Raw genomic sequence first — 27,741 nt, 5'->3', positions numbered from 1 at the left:
CTCTTTCAAGCTCTGCCATGTGCCCAAACAGTGGTTCTTCCCCACATAAGGTATATCAGCGCACTCAGGAAAAAATTACACAGTAACATTTTGGGTCCAATTTCACCTGTTACCTTTGGGAAAATGAAAAAGAATGGATCTGAAGTATTTTTTTGTGAAAAAAAGTTAAATGTTCATTTATTTTTTAAACATTCCAAAAATTCCTGTGAAGCACCAGAAAGGTTAATAAACTTCTTGAATGTGGTTTCACGCACCTTGAGGGGTGAAGCTTTAAGAATTGTGTCACTTTTGGGTATTTTCTATCATATAGACCTTTTAAAGTGACTTCAAATGTGATGTATTCCCTAAAAAAATGGTGTTATAAAAATGAGAAATTGATGGTCAAATTTAACCCTTATGATTCTCTAACAAAAAAATTGTTGGTTCCAAAATCGTGATGACATAAGGTAGCCATGTGGGAAATGTTACTCATTAAGTATTTTGCGTGACCTTTCTGTGTGATTTAACCCCTATCTGACCTTGGACGGGATAGTGCGTCCAAGGTCAGATCCCCTGCTTTGATGCAGGGCTCCGCGGTGAGCCCGCACCAAAGCCGGGACATGTCAGCTGTTTAGAACAGCTGACATGTGCCCGTAATAGGCGCGGGCAGAATCGCGATCTGCCCGCACCAATTAACTAGTTAAATGCCGCTGTCAAACGCAGACAGCGGCATTTAACTACCGCTTCCAGCCGGGCGGCCGAAAATGACGTCATCGCCGACCCCCGTCACATGATCGGGGGTCGGCGATGCGTCTCCATTGTAACCATAGAGGTCCTTGAGACCTCTATGGTTACTGATCGCCGGTGGCTGTGAGCGCCACCCTGTGGTTGGCGCTCACAGCACACCTCCATTTCTGCTACATAGCAGCGATCAGCAGATCGCTGATATGTAGCAGAGGCGATCGCGTTGTGCCTGCTTCTAGCCTCCCATGGAGGCTATTGAAGCATGGCAAAAGTAAAAAAAAAAAGTTGAAAAAAATGTTAAAAAAATAAAAAATATATAAAAGTTTAAATCACCCCCCTTTCGCCCCAATCAAAATAAATCAATAAAAAAATATCAAATCTACACATATTTGGTATCGCCGCGCTCAGAATCGCCCGATCTATCAATTAAAAAAAAGCATTAACCTGATCTCTAAACAGCGTAGCGGGAAAAAAATTCGAAACACCAGAATTACGTTTTTTTGGTCGCCGCATTAAAATGCAATAACGGGCGATCAAAAGAACGTATCTGCACCGAAATGCTATCATTAAAAACGTCATCTCGGCACACAAAAAATAAGCCCTCAACCGACCCCAGATCACGAAAAACGGAGACGCTATGCGTATCAGAAAATGGCGCATTTTTTTTTTTTGTTTAGCAAACTTTAGAATTTTTTTTCACCACTCAGATAAAAAATAACCTAGTCATGTTAAGTGTCTATGAACTCATACTGACCTGGAGAATCATAATGTCAAGTCAGTTTTAGCATTTAGCGAACCAAGCAAAAAAGCCAAACAAAAAAAAAGTGGGACTGCACTTTTTTTGCAATTTCACCGCACTTGGAATTTTTTTCCCGTTTTCTAGTACACGACATGCTAAAACCAATGATGTCGTTCAAAAGTACAACTTGTCCCGCAAAAAATAAGCCCTCACATGGCCAAATTGACGGAAAAATAAAAAGTTATGGCTCTGGGAAGGAGGGGAGTGAAAAACAAACACGGAAAAATGAAAATCCCCATGGTCATGAAGGGGTTAAGGGCATGAAAATTCAAAGTTGAAAAATTGCAAAATTTTTGACAAATTTCCATTTTTTTCACAAATAAACGCAAGTCATATCAAAGAAATGTTAGTACTATCATGAAGTACAATATGTCAAGAGAAAATGCTGTCAGAATCACTGGGATCCGTTGAAGCATTCCAGAGTTATAACCTCATAAACGACAGTGGTCAGAATTGTAAAAATTGGCCTGGTCATTGACATGCAAACCACCCTTGGGGTAAAGGGGTTAATCTGTGCCCACTCTGTAAAGGTGATATGCACCACATCGATACTGTGTTGTCCCGGGCTATACGATATCACATACTGCATCAGAGCTTTGTGCTAATGCCACAGTTGCTACAACATGTGCAGAGTGGAATTCCACCATGTCGGCACATTGCATATTAAAGGGAACCTGTCACCCCATTTTTTCAGATTGAGATATAAATACTGTTAAATAGGGCCTGCGCTGTGCGTTACTATAGTGTATGTAGTGTACCCTGATTCCCCACCTATGCTGCAAAATACATTACCAAAGTCACCGTTTTCGCCTGTCAATCAGGCTGGTCAGGTCGGGTGGGCGTGTTCACAGCGCTGTTTCTTCCTCAGCTTTACGTTGGTGGCGTAGTGATGTGCGCATGTTGAGGTGACTAATCCACTGTGGGCACGTGAACAAGGAGCGCGCGATCTGCGCTATCACCCCCTGTCATCGGTGGGGGCGGTCATCTTCCTGGGGCCGCGCGTGCGCAGATGGAGTGCTCTGCTGCACGGGGCTTCAGGAAAATGGCCGCGGGATGCCGCGCGTGCGCACAAGAGATCGCGGCGGCCATTTTCCCAAAGCCGAGATGCAAACTCCTGTCCCCACAACCACCAGAGTCACCCAGTGCCCAGTCAGCGAGATGTAATGGCCTTAGCCATGCTTACCCGTCCAAGTGTCTGTGGTGAAATGCACCCTGGCAGACAGAGATTTTGTCAAGGAATGTGTGATGTTGTCTGCCACATGCTGGTTTAGCACAGGCACAGCTTTCTTAGAAAAGTAATGGCAACTGGGTAATTGGTACTGGGGGACTGCGACCACCATCAGCTTTTGGAAACCATTTGTATCTACAAGGTGGAAAGACAGCATTTCCGTGGCCAACAAATTGGAGATTGTGGAGTTCAACCTCTTAGTTTTGTTATGTATTGGAGGAAACAATCTTTTATGTGACCTCAACTGAGAAACTGTGGGCTGGCTGCAGTGCTGTTAGAGGGTGGAGTGCGGTGAACCGGACAAACTGCTTGACCATAAGAGAAGTACAGCTGGAGATGTTACTGTGGATTAAGAAATTTGTATTACCATTCTCTGAGATCGGTCAAAAACAGCAGGCATGTCAGCTTCCGTTACAGCTGAATGCGGCCTCTCGGTAAGCGTGACTGGAGTGGGTAAAGAACGCGAGGTTCTGCAGTGGATGATCTTTATCTCAGTAGTTGGCATGGAAACAGAGGAAGAGGGAAAACTAGATGTGATTGATGAGGCGGCTGATTGTTGTTGAGCTCCACTGGTCCGCATTTTTGCGCAGTGAGATTTCCACAGTAAAGCTTGTTTATTGCGCATGTGAAGGTTCAGACATGTAGGAGTCAAATTATTGCAATTTTTACATTGATGGTTTATTTTTTGCAAAGTTAGCAGATTATGTGAGTTGGCTGAACTTTTACAGTGTCAAAAAAGGCCCAGGCTAGGCAACCTTTGCCACCCCTGCGAGCTGCAGAACCATGGACGCTGCTGGTCTGATGCACAGCTGTGACTGAAGATGCATCGCTTGTTGTGGCTACATCACTAATTGTCTGCAACAGATGACACAATGTAACATCCTCATCTGCCTCCTCAGATGACATACTCAGCTGTGTGGCTCTAGGCTCATGCCAACTGCGATCTAACACCTCATCATCCTCTGTGTTATCACATACCTCAGCATTGGAGTCACCCTTCTTCTCTTCTTGCTCTAACAGCACAGTACACTCCAATAGAACCTCAGATATTTGAGTCTCATCAGGATCACCTCACCCCAGGGGTTAACATCTGATAATGAGGGTCAGGATGCTGTTGGGACCATACTTCTTCCTACAAGATCCAAGCTAAAACAATTTTGGGCATCGGTGCAGATTTGCTTCACTTGACTCTGCAAAGCTTTTGCATACACTTCTGATGAACATGGCATAAAATATGTGAACAACTCTTCAGACTAGCTGTGGTTCCATACAGTCAGCTGAATGGTTGGATAGTTGGGATGCGGGGGGAAGCAGGGGGAATTTTGGTGCCATATCTGTGAACTGTACTGGGTTTGATGTTGAGGTGTAGGAAGAGGTGGAGAGGACACTTGAAGCTGCACTTATCATTAACCTGAGTACATGCTCTTTCTGGGCATCATAGATAAGGCATACTGCTGTGCATCTGCAAAAGAAAGGTAGTGGTGTACCCTGTTGTGAATTCTGTGGCCAAGCTCCCTCCTGTGGTCGTGAGTGGTACTGCGGCTGGTTCTGTCTATAAGCTTCCTTTGGTGGATGACAGTGGTACTGCGGCTTCTGAGTTTCCTTCCTCAGGTGATGAGGTTAAGTCGTTAGGTGCTGCTCTATTTAACTCCACCTGGTGCTTTGATCCTGGCCTCCAGTCAATGTTCTAGTATTGGTCTTGCTTCCTCCTGGATCGTTCCTGTGGCCTCTCTATCCTGCATAAGCTAAGTTCTGCTTGTGTTATTTTTGTTTGCTATATTTTCTGTCCAGCTTGCTATATTGGTGTTTTCTTGCTTGCTGGAAGCTCTGAGACGCAGAGGGAGCACCTCCGTACCGTTAGTCGGTGCGGAGGGTCTTTTTGCCCCTCTGCGTGGTTGTTTGTAGGTTTTTGTGTTGACCGCAAAGCTATCTTTCCTATCCTCGGTCTATTCAGTAAGTCGGGCCTCACTTTGCTAAATCTATTTCATCTCTGTGTTTGTATTTCATCTTTACTCACAGTCATTATATGTGGGGGGCTGCCTTTTCCTTTGGGGAATTTCTCTGAGGCAAGGTAGGCTTATTTTTTCTATCTTCAGGGCTAGTTTGTTTCTCAGGCTGTGCCGAGTTGCATAGGGAGCGTTAGGTGCAATCCACGGCTACCTCTAGTGTGGTGTGTTAGGATTAGGGATTGCGGTCAGCAGAGTTTCCACGTCTCAGAGCTTGTCCTATGTTTTTGGTAAATGTCAGGTCACCTTGTGTGCTCTGAACTTCAAGGTCCATTGTGGTTCTGAATTACCTGTTCATAACAGTACCCTGTCCAGTAACATAAGTTGTCAGTTGTCTTTGCATAAGTTGTGATGTTGCTTCACTAGTGGTTTCACAAACATTATCACCTACCCCACGTACACCTTGAACACCAAGCCTAATTCCCCTTCCTCCACGGGCTTGCTTTTTCCAAGTCATGTTGCTCAGATAGTGTGGGTAGGAGCACAGTATTAGCAAAAAAAATAGATTTAAAATTCTGCATCATCTCTGCAACCAGCTGAATTTCAGCTACAGTAAATTCCAAATTGAAGTATAGAGTGCTGTATCTTGTTAGTCACAGAAAATATAATTGTTTGAGTGTGGATGAGGCCTGTATGACAGAGACATTATGCTACAAACAATTTTAAAGTCAGGTCCCTTTTTTGTGGCCTATGAATCATGCATCCATAACACACTATATGCTACAAACTATTTTAAAGTCAGGTCCCTTACTGTATGATGTTAATAACAAAATACTTTTTTGTGGCCTATGGATCAGGCCTCTATAACACACTAGATGCTACAAACTAATTTAAAGTCAGGTCCCTTACTGCATGACATTAATAACAGAAGATTTTTTTGTGGCTTCTGAATCAGGCCTCTACAGCTTAAATTCAAACCAACCAAATGATAAAGTGTGATTCAGCTGGTTGTCTAACTTTTTCAAACTATAAAAATTATATATACATTTTTTTATCTGCCTTAGGTCTGCAGACAGATTCAATTCACTGCCACAAAATGACAACGTGGGATGCAGCAGGTTGTTTCACATTTAGCAACAGTAAAAAATATAACTTTTTTTAATGTGCCTTAGGTCTGCAGACAGTTTTGTATCACCACAGCACTAGGTGGGATACAGCAGGCTGTTTAATATTTTTTCAATAGCTACATGTGATTTAGAATGCTATACTCATGCATGGATCACATTACAAGCCATGCACAACACTTGCCCTGCTGGCTTTCTTTGTGGACCTCAGTACGACCAAAAAAGAGAAATAGAGCTGGAAGGTAAATTTAACAGCCACATTGGACACTAGCTACCTACAGTATCTGACTGATATACAACCACTTAAGTTGCTGAAATGTGGATACAGCAGCTTTTTCACATTTACTTAGTGAAAAAATATTATTTAGAGTGCTATACTCGTGCATGGAGCACAAAAGAAGCAGGGTACAACTCACTTGTAGGACATGTGCCTTGCTGACTTTGTTTGTGAACCTCAGTAATGCCCCCCCCCAAAAAAAAAAATCCAGAAGGTAAATTTTACATCCACACTGAACACTGTCTAGCTACACTATCTGATTGATATACATCCACCTAACTAGCTAAAAGCTTGCTGTCAATAGTGGCAGCGTCAGGAGCAGCCGTTCTGCACTGTTAAAGTGTAAACATGGCGCTTTTAACAAGATATCCGCTATTTATATGGAGAGAGACATGTGATTTCAGCAGCCAATGACACAAGCAGTAATGTCATGACATTGCGGGTGTTTCCTGTGCCCTTATTGGCTAGCCGCAATGCAAACACATTTAAAGTTAGGAAAAAAAATGACTACTGTGCTGTGCTTACAAGAACTCCACGCCTCTGCAAACCCCCTGACCTCATCAAACCCGTGCCAAACATTCATGATACACCACCATTATCGTTGCTAAAGTGCTGAAAATATTTTTATGGCAACGCAATTATTTTCCTGCACTTTTACCTAATGTTACTGATTTTTACCGATTTTATAAAATTTTGCTCGAGATTCCAATCACGAATCCGAATGGGCCATATTCGTGCCAAATTTATGTTTGGCGATCATTTTCTGAACAAAATCGCTCATCACTAATAAAGAGGTACACACTCAGATGATAAGTCTGTGCAAGTGTTTCCTTGATTCCGGGCTGAGCTATCACATTATGCCATCACTCAGCAATGCATCCAGATGTAGCAGAGCTGAACCTCATCATGGGACAAATGGAATAATGGTTTAAATGTTAGTATAAACTTGCTTTTTTGACTAAAATCAATTTAAAAAACTGTGTGTGGTCTCCTGTAATTTTCATTACTAGGAAAAGGAAAGCTGACAGATGTGGGCTGATGCTAATATTCTGGAAAGTAGACATTAGCCCTAAAGGTTCCAAAGCTATTAATATCAGCTCATAGCTGTGTGTTTAGCCTTTACTGGTTATTACAGGGCAGACCCCCCAAAAATTGATGTGGGGTTCCCAAATATTCAACAACCAACAAAGGATAATCAGACAGCCATGGGCTGATATTAATAGCATAGAGAGGAGCCAAGGATGTTGGCCCCTTCCTAGACAGCCACCCTAGAACATCCATAAGATGTGCCAATTCTGGATCTTAGTCTTTGTTCTTTCCACTTACCTTAGTGCGGTGGCAAGTTGGGTAATATGTTTGGGGTTGATGTCAGCTGTTCTTTGGCCGCTGACATCAAGCCCAGGGGATAGTACTGGAGAATTGTCTACAAGATGTCCCTATTACTAACCTCATAGTCAGATTGTAATAAAGACTGACACAGAAAAAAGTCCTTTATTTTAAAAAAAACTCCTGACCCTCTTTTACCTGCCAAAGGCCTGCCAAAGTGCCTCTAAAAGATGTGCTTTTTTGGGGTGGCTGTGGGCTGCTATTTTTAGGCTGGGGAGGGCCAATATTCATGGCCCCTTCTCAGACTGAGAATACTATCTCACAGCTGTCTGCTTTAGCTTGGCTGATGATCAAAAATTAATAAACAGCTTGGGGGAATCCTCTGTTTTTGATAACCATGCAAGATAAAGCTGACACCTGAGGGCTGCAACCCACAACTGTCAGCTTCACCTGAGCTGATTATCAAGAATAGAGGATACAAGTTTTTTTTTATTATTTATAATTAACAGTGTGCCGCCAGCCAATAACAGCCATTACAATACTTGACATGGGGGCCAGAAGTGCCAATATAGTCAAAGCTTGATGGGCTGCGCAGCAGCCTTTCATCAAACTTTGTTCAGATGTCTGTACCCGAACAGTCACAAATAAGTAAAAAACAGCCACACTCGAGTTTTTGGTTTTTTCATATGCAGGAAAGTAATTTATTATGTTCACCACAGTGTTATTGCGAAGCTGGGGTCACCACAATCATATAGAGGTACTGAGGTAACGTTTCGGCCCTGTTGTGGGCCTTTGTCAAACCTCAATAGAAAACAATGAGAATTGTAAAATATTACTAATATGAACATAGAAATACAAAAAACAAAAAACAGAACAAAAAGGTGCTATACATGTGCAACAACTGTTGGTTTGTAAGGCTATATACAGTGATGTCTATCTAATACAGACACTTTATATATATATATACATAAAATATACATCTCATGCCAATAGTTGGATTAGTGAAATGTACATTCATAGAGCCGGCATGAAAGTTGGCGTAATATCTACGAATGACATCCAGAGGTAAAGTTCTGGAAAAATAATAATGTGGGTAATAGTAGTAAGAGAAAGGGCGACTAACCTTGTTGTAGAAAGAGAAAAGTGGAGTATGTAAAAGGGGGAATTGGGGATTGTAGGTACATACCGTTTGGCGAAAATGCAGAGAAAAAGTAAGTCAGGGAAGGGGAAAAATCCCAGTATGTGCTGTAATGAATACAAAGAGCAGGGATCAGCTGTGGTGTAGATGGGAGGTACAAACCCTGGGGGGTAGGAAGGGAACATAGAATACCTGCGGATCCGGTGTGCTGGCGTACCTGCGGTGATGTGTGGAGCCGTGGGAAGTCAGTGGGATTAATAAAGGGGCGGCACAGGAAGTGTCTGTGCACAGCAGGGATACAGGACCGAGGGCTGGAGCACAGAGCCAGTGAGGGAAGTGCGACTGCGCACTCTGGGGTACAGGGCCGAGGGCTGGAGCGTAAAGCCGGCGCGGGAAATGCGACTGCGCACTAGTGGGGGTGCAGGACCGAGGGCTGGAGCGCAAAGCTAGCGCAGGAAGAATAGGGCATGCTGGAGAAAACGTTCGTAGGTGGCGCCTGCGCACTGAGCGGGTCGGGCGTTGTAGCGCAGAGCCAATCATGGCACCTGCACAAAAGGAGACAGGACAGGGGAGCATGGGAGCATGCGCAGTGCGAGAAAAAACGTCCGTAGGTGGCGCCTGCGCACTGAGAGGGTCGGGGGTAGTAGCGCAGAGCCAATCATGGCACCTGCACAAAAGGAGGCAGGACAGTACAGGGGAGCATGCACAGTGCGGGAACCCGAGATGGGAGAGAAAGAACACCAGCGCAGTCAGAGGGAGACCGCTGGGAGGCTATGAGTGGGCGGGCGCCGGTATAATGTGGGGATAGAAGCAGAGTGTGCACAGGGAGAGCCTGGGAGAGGGAAAAAAGTGTAACATGCTGGACTATAGATGGAGGCAGAGAGGAGAGTGATAGGAGCCCTAGGGGGTATGGCAGAAATGGTAAATATGGTAAAAGGAGGACGCAGTGGGGGTGGAGATGAAGAGATGAAAAAAATATAAAAAAATTAAGAAAAAATAAAAATGATCAATAAACATAAAGAATAGACAATAGAGAGGAATAAAAATAAAAATAAAATAAGAATGGGGCAATGGAAAAAAATAAGATAAATGTTATGTAGGAAGAGAGAAAAAAAATAGGAATAAAAATAAATAAAAAATAAAAAATAATAAATAAATAATAATTAATAGGGTTGAGCGACCTTGACTTTTTTAGGGTCGAGCCGGGTTTCGCGAAACCCGACTATCTCAAAAGTCGAGTCGAGTGAAATCGGCCGATTATGGCGAAAAGTCGAGGATCGACCGAAACACGAAACCCAATGCAAAGGCAATGGGATTTTTTTTTTTTTCTCTCTCTCTCTCTCCCTCTCTCTCTCTCTCTCTCTCTCTCTCCTCTCTCTCTCTCTCTCTCTCTCTCCCCTCCGTCCGTCCCTGAACTGAAAAGCTGGTGTTACACAGTGCAAATCGCTACAACGCACAAGCGACAACATTGCGATAGGCGTCCACGCCCCTAAGACCTATGTCATCACTCTGCCCACGCCCCTTCATTGGCTGAAAAAATGGCGCCAAGCGCGTCATACGAAACGCGACTTTGGCGCGAAAGTCGCGTACCGCATGGCCGACCCCACACAGGGATCGGGTCGGGTTTCATGAAACCCGACTTTGCCAAAAGTCGGCGACTTTTGAAAATGAACGATCCGTTTCGCTCAACCCTAATAATTAATAATATTAATAAAAAATGAAATGGAAATGGTGAAAAATAATGATACTAGAGAAAATAAAAATGCGAAAACAATAAGAAAAAGATGAGAAAATAATATAAGTAACTGAATAAAGGAATTAACATAAAAATAGAAAATAAAAATAATAAAGAAAAAAAATAAATAAAAATGACAATAAAAATAAAAATTGAGGGAAAAAAACAGAAAAAAGGAAAAATAAAAATAAAAATAGAAAATGTAGAACCAAAGCATAAGTCGGAAAGCAACAAATGAAAAGTTTATTTGAAAAAATAAAAATAAAAATAAAAATAAAAAAATATATATAAAAAATAAAAATAAATAATATGATGACCAAAATGGGTAATAGGTACTTACCCCAGAATGATATGACAAATAGTGAGGGTCAGATGGCCTGAAAGTATTAAGAAAAGGTTAGTACGTGGAAAAGTAACAACAACAGTAAGTCGGCCCTTACTACTAGAGTCAAGACAAATAGCATGAAAATACAGTGGAATAAAAACACTCAAGTATAGTATAATGAAGACTATGACGCTATAGCAGAGGACCGGAGGATCAACAGTATACCATCAGCAAGCCAGATCAAGTTCACGGTTGAGGCCCTTTGGTGTGAGGGTCTGGAGGGTGTATATCCAATGCGCTTTACGCTCCCTCAGCAGTTTGACGTGGTTACCGCCCCTACGTGGTCTGTCCACCTGCTCAAGTACTTGAAATCGTAATTGTGAAATGGAGTGGTTGGCGGACGCAAAGTGATAGGGGAGAGGAAGCCACGTTTTCTTGCATCTTATGGTAGATTTGTGGGACGCAATCTGATCCCAGAACAGTAACCCCGATTTTTGGGTGAAGTCCATGTTCGGGGTCTGTGCATGATATGGACCTCGAAATTTATTGCTCGTGTTCGCCCATCCATATTCTTTAACTAAACCTGCTAGCACGCTCAGCTTAATTCCTCCTGCTCATCATTAATTATACAAATCGAGAGAACAATGTAACTACTTAGTTGAGAGATAGGAGCACAGAGCTTATGAATGCTCTACTCTAAGATTTAAGGAAGCAGTCAAGGAAATCTGGCACTGCTGACTTAACTGACAATGGACAACAAGTAGTGTTGAGCGATACCTTCCGATATTTGAAAGTATCGGTATCGGATTGTATCGGCCGATATCCGAAAAATATCGGATATCGCCGATACCGATACCAATACAAGTCAATGGGACACAAATATCGGAATGTATCCTAGAATGGTTCCCAGGGTCTGAAGGTGAGGAAACTCTCTTTCAGGCACTGGGATCCATATTCATGTAAAAAATAAAGAATAAAAATAAAAAATATGGCTATACTCACCCCTCCGGCGGACCCTGGACCTTAGCGGTATAACCGGCAGCCTCCGTTCATAAGAATGCAGGGTGAAGGACCTTCGATGACGTCGCGGCTTGTGATTGGTTGCGTGACCACTCATGTGACCGCTCACGCGACCAATCACAAGCCGCAAAGTCATCACAGGTCCTTCACTCACTCATTCTTAGGAAGGGAGGCTGCCGGTTGCAGCGGTTACAACCAGTGCACGTCCGAGGGTGAGTATATCAATATTTTTTATTTTTATTCTTTATTTTACACATGAATATTCATTCCGATACCGATTCCCGATATCGCAAAAATATCAGAACTCGGTATCGGAATTCCGATACCGCAAATATCGGCCGATACCCGATACTTGCGGTATCGGAATGCTCAACACTAACAACAAGTAATAAAAGTAAATCTTTATTAATTAAATAACACAAAAAAGCAGATAAAATGAGAGTGTAGACACAGATAACTATTGCATAAGATTAGTGAAAATCTACTATATAAAGCTGAATGTGTATGTGTGTGTGTATGTGTGTATGTCCGGGATTGGCATCTGCACCGTCGCAGCTAAAGCCACAAAATTTTGCACAGTCACACGTCTGGACCCTGAGAGCGTCATAGGCTATGTTGTGAGGTGAAATTTTAACCCCGCGCGTTCCAATTCACCAAACAATTTTGCCCCTATCTACATAATGGGGAAAAAAGTGAAAGGAAAAGTGTTGGAGGCGTCGCAGCTACAGCCACAAAATTTTGCACAGTCACACTACTGGACCCTGAGAGCGTCATAGGCTATGTTGTGAGGAGAAATTTTAACCCCGCGCTTTCCAATTCACCAAACTAATTTTCCCCTATCTACATAATGGGGAAAAGTGAAAGGAAAAGTGTTGGAGGCAAATTGACAGCTGCCAGATGTGAACAAGGGGGACTTAAAGAATGAGAGCGATGGCGCAAAAGAGTATATACCGATCAGTTGCTAAGGTGGGGCCCCGACATGAGATACTCACCACACATGGGGATATGAACACACACACAAAATGCGCCACACACTACCACGTGCTTGAACACATATACCACCCTCAGCACACATTTCACCACACATACACCAACCTCGCCACATAAAAGTCGAAACACAAAAGTCGCCGCTCAAAACTCGCCACGCGCAAAACTCGCCACATGCAAAAACTAGGCTCACGCAAAACTCGCCACAAGTGCAAAACTCACCTCATGGAAACCTCGCCACACGCAAAACTTGCACACGCGGAAAAATTGCCACATGCACAAAATTTGCAACACATGCAAAAGTTGCCTCACACAAAACTTGCACATACTCAAAAGGCACCAGACATAAAACTCACCACGCGCAAAACTCGCCATGCGCAAAACTTGCTGCACACAACTTGCTACACTAACCTGTTACATGCAACTCGACACACAAAAAGTTGCTACACGCATGTTGCCACACAAAACTCATCTCACAAAAGTCGCTACATGCATGTCGCCACACACAACTCAACACACACAACTTGACAAACGAAACTCGCCCTAAAACACACACAAGTCTGGTATTAGCCTTCAAAAATAAAAATCTGATTAATAAGCAGACAAACTACAAGAGCAACAAATGTACCATATAGGAAATACAGCAGCTGTCAGTCACATGACCTGTCTATTATGTGTATGTGTGAGCTAATATATACTGCCAGGGGGAGGGCTTCCTGTTAGCTGGGGATTTATCAGGCTGCCAATTTATCTTACAAATACTGAGGTAAAAATACTGAGCAAATAACGTGTTAACGAGGTCTAATACAGGAGATCACACAGGTATATACTATATACAAGGGAGATGACATACAGATATATACTATATACAGGAGAGATAGCACACAGGTATATACTATGTAGAGGAGGAGATGACATACAGGTACATACTATATACAGGAGGAGATGACATACAGGTTTATACTAAATACAGGAGGAGATGACACACAGGTATATACTATATACAGGAGCAGATTACCTACAGGTATAAACTATATACAGGAGGAGATGACATACAGGTATATGCTATATATAGAAAATGACATATAGGTATATACTATATACAGGAGATGACACACAGATATATACTATATACAGGGGAGATGACACACAGGTATATACTATATACAGGAGGAGATGACATACAGGTATATACTATATATAGGAGGAGATGACACACAGGTATATACTATATATAAGAGGAGATGACATACAGGTATATACTATATATAGGAGGAGATGACATACAGGTATATACTATATACAGGGGAGATGACACACAGCAGGTATATACTATATACAGGGGAGATGACATACAGGTATATACTATATACAGGAGATGACATACAGGTGTATACTATATATAAGGGAGATGACAAACATGTATATACTGAGGTGAAAATGAGAGGTGTGAGGTGAAAATGAAAAGGTGTGAGTGCAAAATGAGAGGAGTGAGGGAAAATAGTGTAGTGATTGGAAAATGACAGATGTGAGGTCGAAATGACAAGTGTTGGGGGGAATGAGAGGAGTGAGGGAGAAAATGAGAGGTGTGAGGGAGAAAATGAGAGATGTGAGGGGGAAAATGAGAGGCGTGATGGGAAAATAAGAGAAGTGACGTGCTATAACTAACCACAGATATTTACTATGCCCAGGCAACGCCGGGCTCTTCAGCTAGTCATACAATATTATGTAGAGCAAACTAACTAGAATAATAAGAATGAATATCCAAAGGCAGGGTAATAATATGTTCATGTTCATATCATAATAGTAATACTTCTTGTCTGATAGTCACAGGAATCGAGCAAGTAAAAAATCTTAAACGTGGAGGTGATATTAATAGATGCCTTCTCACGCGAGAGGCATCCTAGATCTATAGTTTGTAAACTAGACACCCTACTGGTCTTAATAGAAGGAATGAAATTCTGTTCCACTACTAATGATATATTATGTGATTTTAATTTTAGTGATGTTTGATATTTGTTCTAATTTATGATTTTCACCTTATGTTGGCACAATTTATCAGCTTGGTACTATAGATTTTTTTTAGGACCGTGCTATTTAGTCACCTAACGAGGGCAAATTATGTGATTGGTCCATACATACTATAAGACCTACATGCTGACAGATGAAGTTTAGCTGTAATAACGATCTACCTATAGATCGAAACGCGTAGCTGGACTCTTAGCGCCCTAAGTGTACATCCACACAATTTGAGGACTTTTGCCGAACACTATGTGTTTAATTATTTTTAGGAGCTTGAACAGTCATTTTTTCTTCTAAGAAAATATTTATCAATAACAGTACATTGCTATAGAGGCCAAGTGGCTGATCCTACAAGTGAGATCAGATTTCAGACAACATGCTACAAAGATACCAAGTGGCACACAGCATGAGACAATATGTCGGGCAAGTGCCAAATGTCTAGCCACAAGTTCAGACTGACAGACTGAGAATGCTGGTAAAATAAGTAAAGGTATCCTATAGTAAGTTCTAAATGACAGAAGTAAACATATCCAAGGCAATAGTAAAGCTATTAATAGGAGGGCAAAATCTGAGGAAATAGCATTTTAACACACGTTTCGCTTTTAGCTTCTTTCAGAGGGGTAAGTTTAGGATAGAGACACTGGCTTTTTACATTTTGACTCACAAATAAGAGAGGAGAGGTTATGAGTGGCACTAGCATCAGCCGCTCAGATATCGGAAGTCGTGGGGTCAGTGTCTAACGTCATAGCTACCTGCCACCACCAGACATGTCAAGGTGGAGGCAGAGAGAGGCAAGGTCATTGGATATAGATAGTCTGAGAATTCTAGCACAAAAATGCAGACTCAAATCTTTATTTAAAATAAAATTAGAAATTGATGGCAGAAAAACACCTAAAAAAAAGTTGGGACAGGGTTAACAAAAGCCTGAAAAAGGATGTGAAAGTAATGAAAAACATCTAAAGGGTCCATTTTAAACTAACACATGATTGCATATAAAAAAAAGCATGAACAACTATGAATAATAATCACACACAATACAATCAAATTAATTGCATTTCACAGTTTTCTCAGTAGTGTAGACAACATCAGGTTTTATTCACGTTTCTTCAAATTCAATGCTAGATTGGGGTTCTTGGAACACAAGAGGAAATGATTCTGTTACAATTGTTGGAACTGTGCATATGTGAAATAATTATTTTCTTCTGCTTTTCAGATTTTAAACCCATTTTATGTGTTTCAAACCTATTCAGTAAGTTTGTGGATATCTACAGGATACTATGAATATAGCTGCTCTGTTTTAGCTATGACCATCTTGTGCATTTTAGCAACAGTGTACAATTTAAGAAAGGTATGTGAACTTGTGTTTAAAGAAAACAGTGTTCTATTCCGTTTTCCTTTACAAAAAATAAATAAATACACATCTTTTTTCATTTTAGCAATCAGTCAAACTGCACAGAATGTCAGCATCCTTCAACAGCATTTTGGTTTCAGTGCTTCAAAAAAATGGAGGTAACAGTTACAGAGAATATTAATTTACTGATTAGTAACATATAGCTGTGTAGTATTGTGTGTCAGTAGTGTTCTCTCTTTTTAATTTATAAATTTACAAATGTACGTTGAAACAAATATGTTAAAGTATAATTATGTAAAAGTAGTACAATCTGGTACAAAAAACAGAAAGACATAAGTATCTTATACACATTAATCTAGGTATTGTGTAAATTTGTCTTAAAAATAGGCAATGATTTCACAATAAAAGTTTTAACTAGGGTTGAGCGAAACGGATCGGTCAATTTCATAAGTCGCGGACTTTCGGCAAAGTCGGGTTTCGTGAAACCCAAGCCGATCCCAGTGTGGGATCGGCCACGCGGTCGGCGATCTTCTCGCCAAAGTCGCGTTTCATTGGACGTGTTCAGCACCATTTCTCGGCCAATGAAGGTGGACGCAAAGTGTGGGCAGCGTGATGACATAGGTCTCAGTCCCCACCATCTTAGAGAAAGGCATTACAGTGATTGGCTTGCTTTCTGCGGCGTCACAGGGGCTATAAAGGGGCGTGCATGCTGACCGCCATCTTACTTCTGCCGATCTGAGCATAGGGAGAGGTTGCTGTAGCTTCGTCTGAAGCAGGGATATCGTTAGGAAGGGAATATTAACCCCCAAACCGCTTGTGCTGTAGCGATTTCCACTGTCCAACACCACCTTTTCTTTGCAGGGACAGTGCAGGCTAGATTTCTGTGCATCAGCTCTGTAGCTTATAAGGCTCCCTGATAGCTGCATTGCTGCTTGTACGCCGCTACGCAAACCAACTTTTTCAAAGCAAAAATCCTGTTGCTCCTTCTTTTCTGCACAGTTCTCTTGTTTCTTTGTCCACACTTTTGTGTGCAGCAGTCCTTTTTATTGCTGCCATACTTGTCCTTTGATCATTGTAGGGAGATTGAAATTCTACTACAGCCCTTGTATTTTTTGATATATTTGCCAACCACTTTCTGCCACTCAAACTGTGTAGTGTAATACAGTGGTCCTGATTTTTTCCTGCATTCTCCCACACATAAGCAAGGGAGATTTATATTGCCACTGAGTGCATCTGCGTCAGTCCTGTTTGTGGCATCTGTCATCCACTTTCTGCCACTCAAACTGTGTAGTGTAATACAGTGGGCCTGATTTTTTCCTGCATTCTCCCACACATAAAAAAGGGAGATTTATAGTGCCACTGAGGGCATCTGCGTCAGTCCTGTTTGTGGCATCTGAAATCCACTTTCTGCCACTCAAACTGTGTAGTGTAATACAGTTGGCCTGATTTTTTCGTGCTGTCTCCCACACATGAAAAAAGGGAGATTTATATTGCCACTGAGTGCATCTGCGTCAGTCCTTTTGTGGCATCTGTCATCCACATTCTGCCACTCAAACTGTGTAGTGTAATACAGTGGCCCTGATTTTTTCCTGCATTCTCCTACACATAAAAAAGGGAGATTTGTATTGCCACTGAGTGCATCTGTTTCGGTCCTGTTTGTGGCATATCTGTCATCCACTTTCTGCCAATCAAACTGTGTAGTGTAATAAAGTGGGCCTGATTTTTTCCTGCATTCTCCCACACATAAAAAAAGGGAGATTTAAACTCACAACAAGTTTACGTCCAACTTCTATCTGGTTTTACAGTACCGTATAACGTTTGTTAGTTTGGTTACATTTTTCCAAGAATGAGGAAGTCTGGTGGAAGAGGTCGTGGCCGTGGGCGGTCATTGCCAGCTGGTAATGATGGTAGTGGTGGTGGAGCATCACGTGGTCGTGGGAAAAGCAATATAGCACTTAAGTCTCGAGTTGTTGAGCCAGCATCATCGTCTGGCTACACAAGGCCTCGAACGCTCCCTTTTCTGGGAGTAGGAAAACCGCTTTTAAAGCCGGAGCAGCAGGAACAAGTTTTGGCTTTCCTTGCTGACTCTGCCTCTAGCTCTTTCGCCTCCTCTTCAGAAAGTGCAAAATTTAAAAGCAGCGCGTCGTTAGTGGATGCTCCCGGTCAGGAACAAGTCGATTCCTTGTGTCCTTCACCCAGAACAACAAAGAAGGATGCGTCAGGCGACACAACAGGTTACTCCATAGAGCTCTTTACACATACCGTGCCTGGGTTAGAAAGGGAAATTGTTAACAGGCCATGCCCATTACAAGATGAATCGGACATGGAATGCACAGATGCACAGTCACAGCTAGATTATTATGCTGTTCCATTGACTCAGATCACAACATTGCCCTCGCAGTGTACTGAGCCAGAATCTGACCCTGATGAGACTATGGTGCCCCGTCCCGAACGCTATAGCACCGGCTTAAATGGTGACACAGAGGAACATGCACAGGACATAGAAGAGGAGGTGATAGATGACCCAGTTGTTGACCCCAATTGACAGCTATTAGGGGAACAGGGTGTCGCCGGCAGTAGCTCCGAAGCGGAGGAGGAGGAGCCGCAGCAGGCATCAACATCGTAACAGCTTTCATCTGGCAGGCCCGTATCTGTCCAAAAACGTGTGTCAAAACCAAAAACAGTTGTAGGACAGCGTGGCCATTCGGTTAAAGTAGCTCAGTGTGCAATGCCTGAAAAGGTATCCGATAGTAGGAAGAGTGCAGTCTGGCAATTTTTTAACCAAGATCTGAATGATCAGTGCAAAGTCATCTGTAAGAAATGCTCAAGGACCTTCAGCAGAGGTCAGAATGTGAAAAATCTAAATACAAGTTGCATGTGCAGACATTTAACCACCATGCACTTGCAAGCCTGGGCTAACTACCAAACGTCCCGTAACGTTGTTGCACCCTCTCACAATGAAGCTAGTCAGCAACGCTACATTCCTTCCCTCACTGTAAGCCCACCGTTTACCACACCACCTGCAGCAAATGTGGAGGTCTTGTCGCCAGGCCAAAGCAGTCAGGGAATCACCAGGTTCATGGTAGGAAACACTGTATGTAGGCCAACTGCAAGAATACCATCAACAACCCTCTCTGTCTGCCATGTCCACCATCACCCCCGCTAGTTCCACCATATGCAGCTCTCCAGTCCAGCTCACCCTACAAGAGACTCTCATTTGGAAAAGGAAGTACTGATCCTCTCATCCCTATACACAGGGTTTGAACGCCCACATTGCTAGACTAATCTTGTTAGAGATGATGCCCTACCGGTTAGTTGAAAGTGAAGCTTTCAAAGCCCTGATGGACTACGCAGTACCACGCTACGACGTACCCAGTCAAAACTTCTTTGCAAGAAAAGCCATCCCAGCCCTCCACTAGCATGTACAAGACCGCATTGTCCATGCACTCAGGCAATCTGTCAGTAGAAAGGTGCACCTCACAACAGATGCATGAACCAGTAGGCATAGCCAGGGTCGTTACGTGTCCATCACGGCACACTGGGTTAATGTGGTGGATGCAGGGTCCACAGGGGACAGCCATATTGGGACAGTTCTGCCTAGCCCATGGTCTAGGAAACAGTTGGCTGTAGGTGTTCATCCCCCCTCCTCCTCCTCGTCCTCTAGCAGAAGCGAGAGCTCGTCCACAGACCGCAGTCGCACGACCACTCCTTCCACAGCTGCCACTGTTGCACACGATGTGTCCCATTATGGAACAGCTAGTGGCAAGCGTCAGCAGGCTGTGTTGGAACTGAAGTGTTTGGGTGACAACAGACACACCATGGAAGTTCTGTCTGAGTTCTTGCAGAAAGAAACTCAGTCATGGCAGGGCAGTGTACATCTTGAGGCAGGCAAGGTAGTCAGTGATAACGGAAGGAATTTTATGGCTGCCAAAGCCCTTTCACAACTGAATCACATTCATTGCATGGCTCACACCTTGAACCTGGTGGTGCAGTGCTTCCTGAAAAGTTATCCGGGTTACCCGACCTGCTCCTGAAGGTGCGCAGACATTGCTCGCACATCCGCCGTTCGCCCGTACGCTCCAGCCGTATCTTTGAAGCTTCCCCAGCACCACCTAATAATCGACGTTGCAACAAGGTGGAACTCCACACTGCACATGCTTCAGAGGCTGTGCAAACAGAGGCATGCTGTTATGTATTTGTGGGAGGATACACATACACGGGCAGGCAGTTGGATGGCAGACATGGAGTTGTCAGGTGTGCAGTGGTCGAAGCTACAAGACCTGTGTCAAGTCCTTCAGTGTTTTGAGGAATGCACATGCCTGGTTAGTGCAGATGACGCCATCATAAGCATGAGCATCCCCCTAATTATTATTATTATTATTATTTATTATTATAGCGCCATTTATTTCATGGCGCTTTACATGTGAGGAGGGGTATACATAATAAAACAAGTACAATAATCTTGAACAATACAAGTCACAACTGGTACAGGAGGAGGGAGGACCCTGCCCGCGAGGGCTCACAATCTACAAGGGATGGGTGAGGATACAATAGGTAGGGTAGAGCTGGCCGTGCAGTGGTTTGGTCGATCGGTGGTTATCTGCTGATGCAAAGTTTGACGCACATAAAGGAGTAGGCATCTGCAGCCGAGGACGAGGGAAGCCTTGATGACAGTCAGCCATTGTCTGGTCAAGGAAGTCTACTGGAAGAGGTGGTGGGCGAAGAGGAGGAGGATGATAGGGATGACTATTTTTTGGATGAGGAAGCTTCTCAGGGGGCAATAGAAACTTCTTGCGTTGCAAGGTCAGGTTCAGGGTTTTTGAGGGAGACAAGTGACGTTGATTTGCCAGAAAGTGCTCCTCAACCAAGCACAAGCAGTGAATTGACACCTGGAACATTGGCCCACATGGCAGATTATGCCTTGCATATCCTAAAAAGGGACCCCCGCATTATAAAAATGATGACCGATGATGAATACTGGTTGGCCTGCCTCCTGGATCCACGCTATAAAGGGAAATTGCAAAATATAATGCCACATGAGAACCTTGAGCAAATATTGGCAACCAAACAAGCAACTCTTCTAGACCGTTTGATTCAGGCATTCCCTGCACACAGCGGCGGTGATGGTTCTCACACGAGCTGCAGGGGGCAATATGGCAGTGTTGTTAGAGGTGCACAAATCAGAAGTGGCATTGGACAGAGGGGTTTTCTGACCAGGTTGTGGAGTGATTTAGCAATGACCGCAGACAGGACAGGTACTGCAGCATCAATTCAAAGTGACAGGAGACAACATTTGTCCAGTATGGTTACTGTTATGACCTGGTGGTGAGGACAATAATGGACCTGGCGGTAAAGAGCACACGGAATGACCTGATAGTTACTAATAATACAGGACAAGCTCTGAGATGTGGGAACTCTGCTGACCGCAATCCTTAATCCTATCACACACACTAGAAATAGCCGTGGAGCACTACTGACGCTCCCTAGGCGCCTCGTCACAGCCTAAGGAACTAGCTAGCCCTAAAGATAGAAAAATAAAGCCTACCTTGCCTCAGAGAAATTCCCCAAAGGAACAGGCAGCCCCCCACATATAATGACTGTGAGTTTAGATGAAAATTACAAACACAGAGATGAAATAGATTTAGCAAAGTGAGGCCCGACTTACTGAACAGACAGAGGATAGGAAAGGTAACTTTGCGGTCAGCACGAAAAACTACAAAAAGACCATGCAGAGCGCGCAAAAAGACCCTCCGCACCGACTCACGGTGCGGAGGCGCTCCCTCTGCGTCCCAGAGCTTCCAGCAAGCAAGACAAAAATCGAAATAGCAAGCTGGACAGAAAAAATAGCAAACAGAGAAAAACAAGCAGGAACTTAGCTTCTGCTGGGAAGACAGGTCACAAGAATGATCCAGGAGCGAACTAGACCAATACTGGAACATTGACAGTTGGCATGGAGCAATGATCTAGGTGGAGTTAAATAGAGCAGCCAGCTAACGAATTAACCTCGTCAACTGTGGAAGGAACCTCAGAAGCCGCAGCCCCACTCACAACCACCAGCGGAAGCCCATGGACAGAACCAGCCGAAGTACCATTCATGACCACAGGAGGGAGCTTAACAACAGAATTCACAACAGTACCCCCCCTTGAGGAGGGGTCACCGAACCCTCACCAGAGCCCCCAGGCCGACCAGGACGAGCCAAATGAAAGGCACAAACCATATCGGCAGCATGAACATCAGAGGCAAAGACCCAGGAATTATCTTCCTGACCATAACCCTTCCACTTGACCAGGTACTGGAGTTTCCATCTCGAAATACGAGAATCCAAAATCTTCTCCACCACATGCTCCAACTCCCCCTCAACCAACACCGGGGCAGGAGGATCAACGGATGGAACCACAGGCGCCACGTATCTCCGCAACAACGACCTATGGAATACATTATGGATGGCAAAAGAAGCTGGAAGGGTCAAACGAAATGACACAGGATTGAGAACCTCAGAAATCTTATACGGACCAATGAAAAGAGGCTTAAACTTAGGAGAGGAAACCTTCATAGGAACATAACGAGACGACAACCAAACCAAATCCCCAACACGAAGTCGGGGACCCACACAGCGCCGGCGGTTAGCGAAACGTTGAGCCTTCTCCTGGGACAATGTCAAATTGTCCACCACATGAGTCCAAATCTGCTGCAACCTATCCACCACAGTATCTACACCAGGACAGTCTGAAGACTCAACCTGCCCTGAAGAGAAACGAGGATGGAAACCAGAATTGCAGAAAAACGGCGAAACCAATGTAGCCGAGCTGGCCCGATTATTAAGGGCGAACTCAGCCAGAGGCAAAAAGGACACCCAATCATCCTGATCAGCAGAAACAAAGCATCCCAGATATGTTTCCAAAGTCGGATTATTACGTTCGGTTTGTCCATTTGTCTGAGGATGGAAAGCCGAGGAAAAAGACAAATCAATGCCCATCCTTGCACAAAAGGATCGCCAAAACCTCGAAACAAACTGGGAACCTCTGTCCGAAACGATGTTCTCCGGAATGCCATGTAAACGAACCACATGCTGGAAAAACAACGGCACCAAATCAGAGGAGGAAGGCAATTTAGACAAGGGTACCAAATGGACCATCTTAGAGAAGCGATCACAAACCACCCAAATGACCGACATCTTTTGAGAGACAGGGAGATCCAAAATAAAATCCATAGAAATATGCGTCCAGGGCCTCTTCGGGACCGGCAAGGGCAAAAGCAACCCACTGGCACGAGAACAGCAGGGCTTAGCCCGAGCACAAGTCCCAAAGGACTGCACAAAAGAACGCACTTCCCGCGACAAAGACGGCCATCAAAAGGATCTAGCCACCAAATCTCTGGTACCAAAGATTCCAGGATGACCAGCCAACACCGAACAATGAACCTCAGAGATAACTCTACTAGTCCATTTATCAGGGACAAACAGTTTCTCTGCTGGGCAACGGTCAGGTCTATCAGCCTGAAATTTTTTCAGCACCCGCCGCAAATCAGGGGAGATGGCAGACAAAATTACCCCCTCTTTGAGAATACCCGCCGGCTCAGGAACACCCGGAGAGTCGGGCACAAAACTCCTTGACAGGGCATCAGCCTTCACATTCTTAGAGCCCGGAAGGTACGAAACCACAAAATCAAAACGGGAGAAAAATAGCGACCAACGAGCCTGTCTAGGATTCAACCGTCTGGCAGACTCGAGATAAGTCAAATTCTTGTGATTCGTCAAGACCACCACGCGATGCTTGGCTCCTTCAAGCCAATGACGCCACTCCTCGAATGCCCACTTCATGGCCAACAACTCTCGATTGCCAACATCATAATTGCGCTCAGCAGGCGAAAACTTTCTAGAAAAGAAGGCACATGGCTTCATCACCGAGCCATCAGAACTTCTTTGCGACAAAACAGCTCCTGCTTCAATCTCAGAAGCATCAACCTCGACCTGAAACGGGAGCGAAACATCTGGCTGGCACAACACAGGGGCAGAAGAAAAACGATGCTTCAACTCCTGAAAAGCTTCCACAGCCGCAGAAGACCAATTGACCACATCAGCACCCTTCTTGGTCAAATCAGTCAACGGTTTAGCAACACTAGAAAAATTACTGATGAAGCGACGATAAAAATTAGCAAAGCCCAGGAACTTTTGCAGACTCTTCAGAGATGTCGGCTGAGTCCAATCATAAATGGCCTGGACTTTAACAGGGTCCATCTTGATAGTAGAAGGGGAAAAAATGAAACCCAAAAATGAAACCTTCTGAACTCCAAAGAGACACTTAGACCCCTTCACAAACAAAGAATTAGCACGAAGGACCTGGAACACCATTCTGACCTGCTTCACGTGAGACTCCCAATCATCCGAGAAGACCAAAATATGATCCAAATATACAATCAGGAAGTTATCCAGGTACTCTCGGAAGATGTCATGCATAAAGGACTGAAATACTGATGGAGCATTGGAAAGCCCAAATGGCATAACCAGGTACTCAAAATGGCCCTCGGGCGTATTAAATGCTGTTTTCCATTCATCGCCCTGTTTAATACGCACAAGAGTATACGCACCACGAAGATCTATCTTGGTGAACCAACTAGCCCCCTTAATCCGAGCAAATAAATCAGACAGCAGCGGCAAAGGGTACTGAAATTTGACTGTGATCTTATTAAGAAGGCGGTAATCAATACAAGGTCTCAAAGAACCATCCTTCTTGGCCACAAAAAAGAACCCTGCTCCCATTGGTGACGACAACGGGCGAATATGACCCCTCTCCAAGGATTCCTTTATATAACTCCGCATAGCGGCGTGTTCTGGCACAGATAAATTGAACAGTCGGCCCTTAGGAAACTTACTACCAGGAATCAAATTGATAGCACAATTGCAATCCCTATGAGGAGGTAGGGCACTGGATTTGGGCTCATCAAATACATCCCGGTAATCCGACAAAAACTCCGGGACTCCAGAAGGGGTGGATGACGAAATAGACAAAAATGGAACATCATCATGTACCCCCTGACAACCCCAGCTGGACACAGACATAGATTTCCAATCCAATACTGGATTATGGACCTGTAGCCATGGCAACCCCAAAACGACCACATCATGCAGATTATGCAACACCAAAAAGCGAATATCCTCCTGATGTGCAGGAGCCATGCACATGGTCAATTGGGTTCAGTACTGGGGCTTATTCTTGGCCAAAGGCGTAGCATCAATTCCTCTCAATGGAATAGGATACTGCAAGGGCTCCAAGAAAAAACCACAGCGCCTAGCAAACTCCAAGTCCATCAAATTCAGGGCAGCGCCTGAATCCACAAATGCCATAACAGAATAGGATGACAAAGAGCAAATCAGAGTAACGGACAAAAGAAATTTCGACTGTAACGTACCAATGGTGGCAGACCTAGCGAAACGCTTAGTGCGCTTAGGACAATCGGAGATAGCATGAGTGGAATCACCACAGTAAAAACACAGCCCATTCCGACGTCTGTGTTCTTGCCGTTCAGCTCTGGTCAAAGTCCTATCACATTGCATAGGCTCAGGTCTATGCTCAGATAATACCGCCAAATGGTGCACAACTTTACGCTCACGCAAGCGTCGATCGATCTGAATGGCCAAAGACATAGACTGATTCAGACCAGCAGGCATGGGAAATCCCACCATGACATCCTTAAGGGCTTCAGAGAGACCCTTTCTGAAAATTGCTGCCAGCGCACATTCATTCCACTGAGTGAGTACAGACCACTTCCTAAACTTCTGACAATATATCTCTACCTCATACTGACCCTGACACAGAGCCAGCAAGATTTTCTCTGCCTGATCCACTGAATTTGGTTCAACATAAAGCAATCCAAGCGCCAGAAAAAACGCATCAATATCACGCAATGCCGGATTTCCTGGCGCAAGGGAAAATGCCCAGTCTTGAGGGTCGCCACGTAACAAAGAAATAATGATTTTCACTTGTTAAACAGGGTCACTTGAGGAGCGAGGTTTCAAAGCAAGAAACAATTTACAATTATTTTTGAAATTCAGAAACTTAGATCTATCCCCAAAAAACAAATCAGGAATTGGAATCCTAGGCTCTAACATCGGATTCTGAACCACAAAATCTTGAATGTTTTGTACCCTTGCAGTGAGATTATCAGGAGGGCGTTAAACTAGAAGAAGAGGGGACGGGAAGAAAAACATTAGACTCGAACAAAGACGACCCAGGAAAACATACTCAGAAGGGAGGTAAGAACATTTCTAAAACAATCCACAGTGAGGAGATTGGAACAAAACAAAATCCTCTGAACTGCATGCTCGCAAACGCCAGAAGCCTGACAAACAAGATGGAAGAACTAGAAGCAGAAATATCTACAGGTAACTTTGACATAGTGGGAATAACCGAGACATGGTTAGATGAAAGCTATGACTGGGCAGTTAACTTACAGGGTTACAGTCTGTTTAGAAAGGATCGTAAAAATCGGAGAGGAGGAGGGGTTTGTCTCTATGTAAAGTCTTGTCTAAAGTCCACTTTAAGGGAGGATATTAGCGAAGGAAATGAGGATGTCGAGTCCATATGGGTTGAAATTCATGGAGGGAAAAATGGTAACAAAATTCTCATTGGGGTCTGTTACAAACCCCCAAATATAACAGAAAGCATGGAAAGTCTACTTCTAAAGCAGATAGATGAAGCTGCAACCCATAATGAGGTCCTGGTTATGGGGGACTTTAACTACCCGGATATTAACTGGGAAACAGAAACCTGTGAAACCCATAAAGGCAACAGGTTTCTGCTAATAACCAAGAAAAATTATCTTTCACAATTGGTGCAGAATCCAACCAGAGGAGCAGCACTTTTAGACCTAATACTATCTAATAGACCTGACAGAATAACAAATCTGCAGGTGGTTGGGCATTTAGGAAATAGCGACCACAATATTGTGCAGTTTCACCTGTCTTTCACTAGGGGGACTTGTCAGGGAGTCACAAAAACATTGAACTTTAGGAAGGCAAAGTTTGAACAGCTTAGAGATGCCCTTAATCTGGTAGACTGGGACAATATCCTCAGAAATGAGAATACAGATAATAAATGGGAAATGTTTAAGAACATCCTAAATAGGCAGTGTAAGCGGTTTATACCTTGTGGGAATAAAAGGACTAGAAATAGGAAAAACCCAATGTGGCTAAACAAAGAAGTAAGACAGGCAATTAACAGTAAAAAGAAAGCATTTGCACTACTAAAGCAGGATGGCACCATTGAAGCTCTAAAAAACTATAGGGAGAAAAATACTTTATCTAAAAAACTAATTAAAGCTGCCAAAAAGGAAACAGAGAAGCACATTGCTAAGGAGAGTAAAACTAATCCCAAACTGTTCTTCAACTATATCAATAGTAAAAGAATAAAAACTGAAAATGTAGGCCCCTTAAAAAATAGTGAGGAAAGAATGGTTGTAGATGACGAGGAAAAAGCTAACATATTAAACACCTTCTTCTCCACGGTATTCACGGTGGAAAATGAAATGCTAGGTGAAATCCCAAGAAACAATGAAAACCCTATATTAAGGGTCACCAATCTAACCCAAGAAGAGGTGCGAAACCGGCTAAATAAGATTAAAATAGATAAATCTCCGGGTCCGGATGGCATACACCCACGAGTACTAAGAGAACTAAGTAATGTAATAGATAAACCATTATTTCTTATTTTTAGTGACTCTATAGCGACAGGGTCTGTTCCG

At 43.6% G+C, this 27,741-nt stretch overlaps 1 protein-coding gene across 1 annotated transcript in view; it reads left to right on the top strand.

The window, feature by feature from the left end:
• The window catches only part of LOC138638117 (probable cation-transporting ATPase 13A4), a 627,752-nt gene that overhangs the window by 218,947 nt on the left and 381,064 nt on the right, over positions 1–27,741 (top strand). Inside the window, exons 7-8 of the mRNA XM_069727139.1 lie at positions 15,864–15,998; positions 16,087–16,159. Of these exons, the coding sequence (XP_069583240.1) occupies positions 15,864–15,998; positions 16,087–16,159 (208 nt within the window). The remainder of the gene's footprint in view (positions 1–15,863; positions 15,999–16,086; positions 16,160–27,741) is intronic.

The sequence above is a fragment of the Ranitomeya imitator genome, chromosome 5 (assembly GCF_032444005.1).
Source record: "Ranitomeya imitator isolate aRanImi1 chromosome 5, aRanImi1.pri, whole genome shotgun sequence".
Taxonomy (NCBI): domain Eukaryota; kingdom Metazoa; phylum Chordata; class Amphibia; order Anura; family Dendrobatidae; genus Ranitomeya; species Ranitomeya imitator.
The sequence above is the reverse complement of the archived record's forward strand: the minus strand, read 5'-3'. Positions and strand labels throughout refer to the sequence as shown.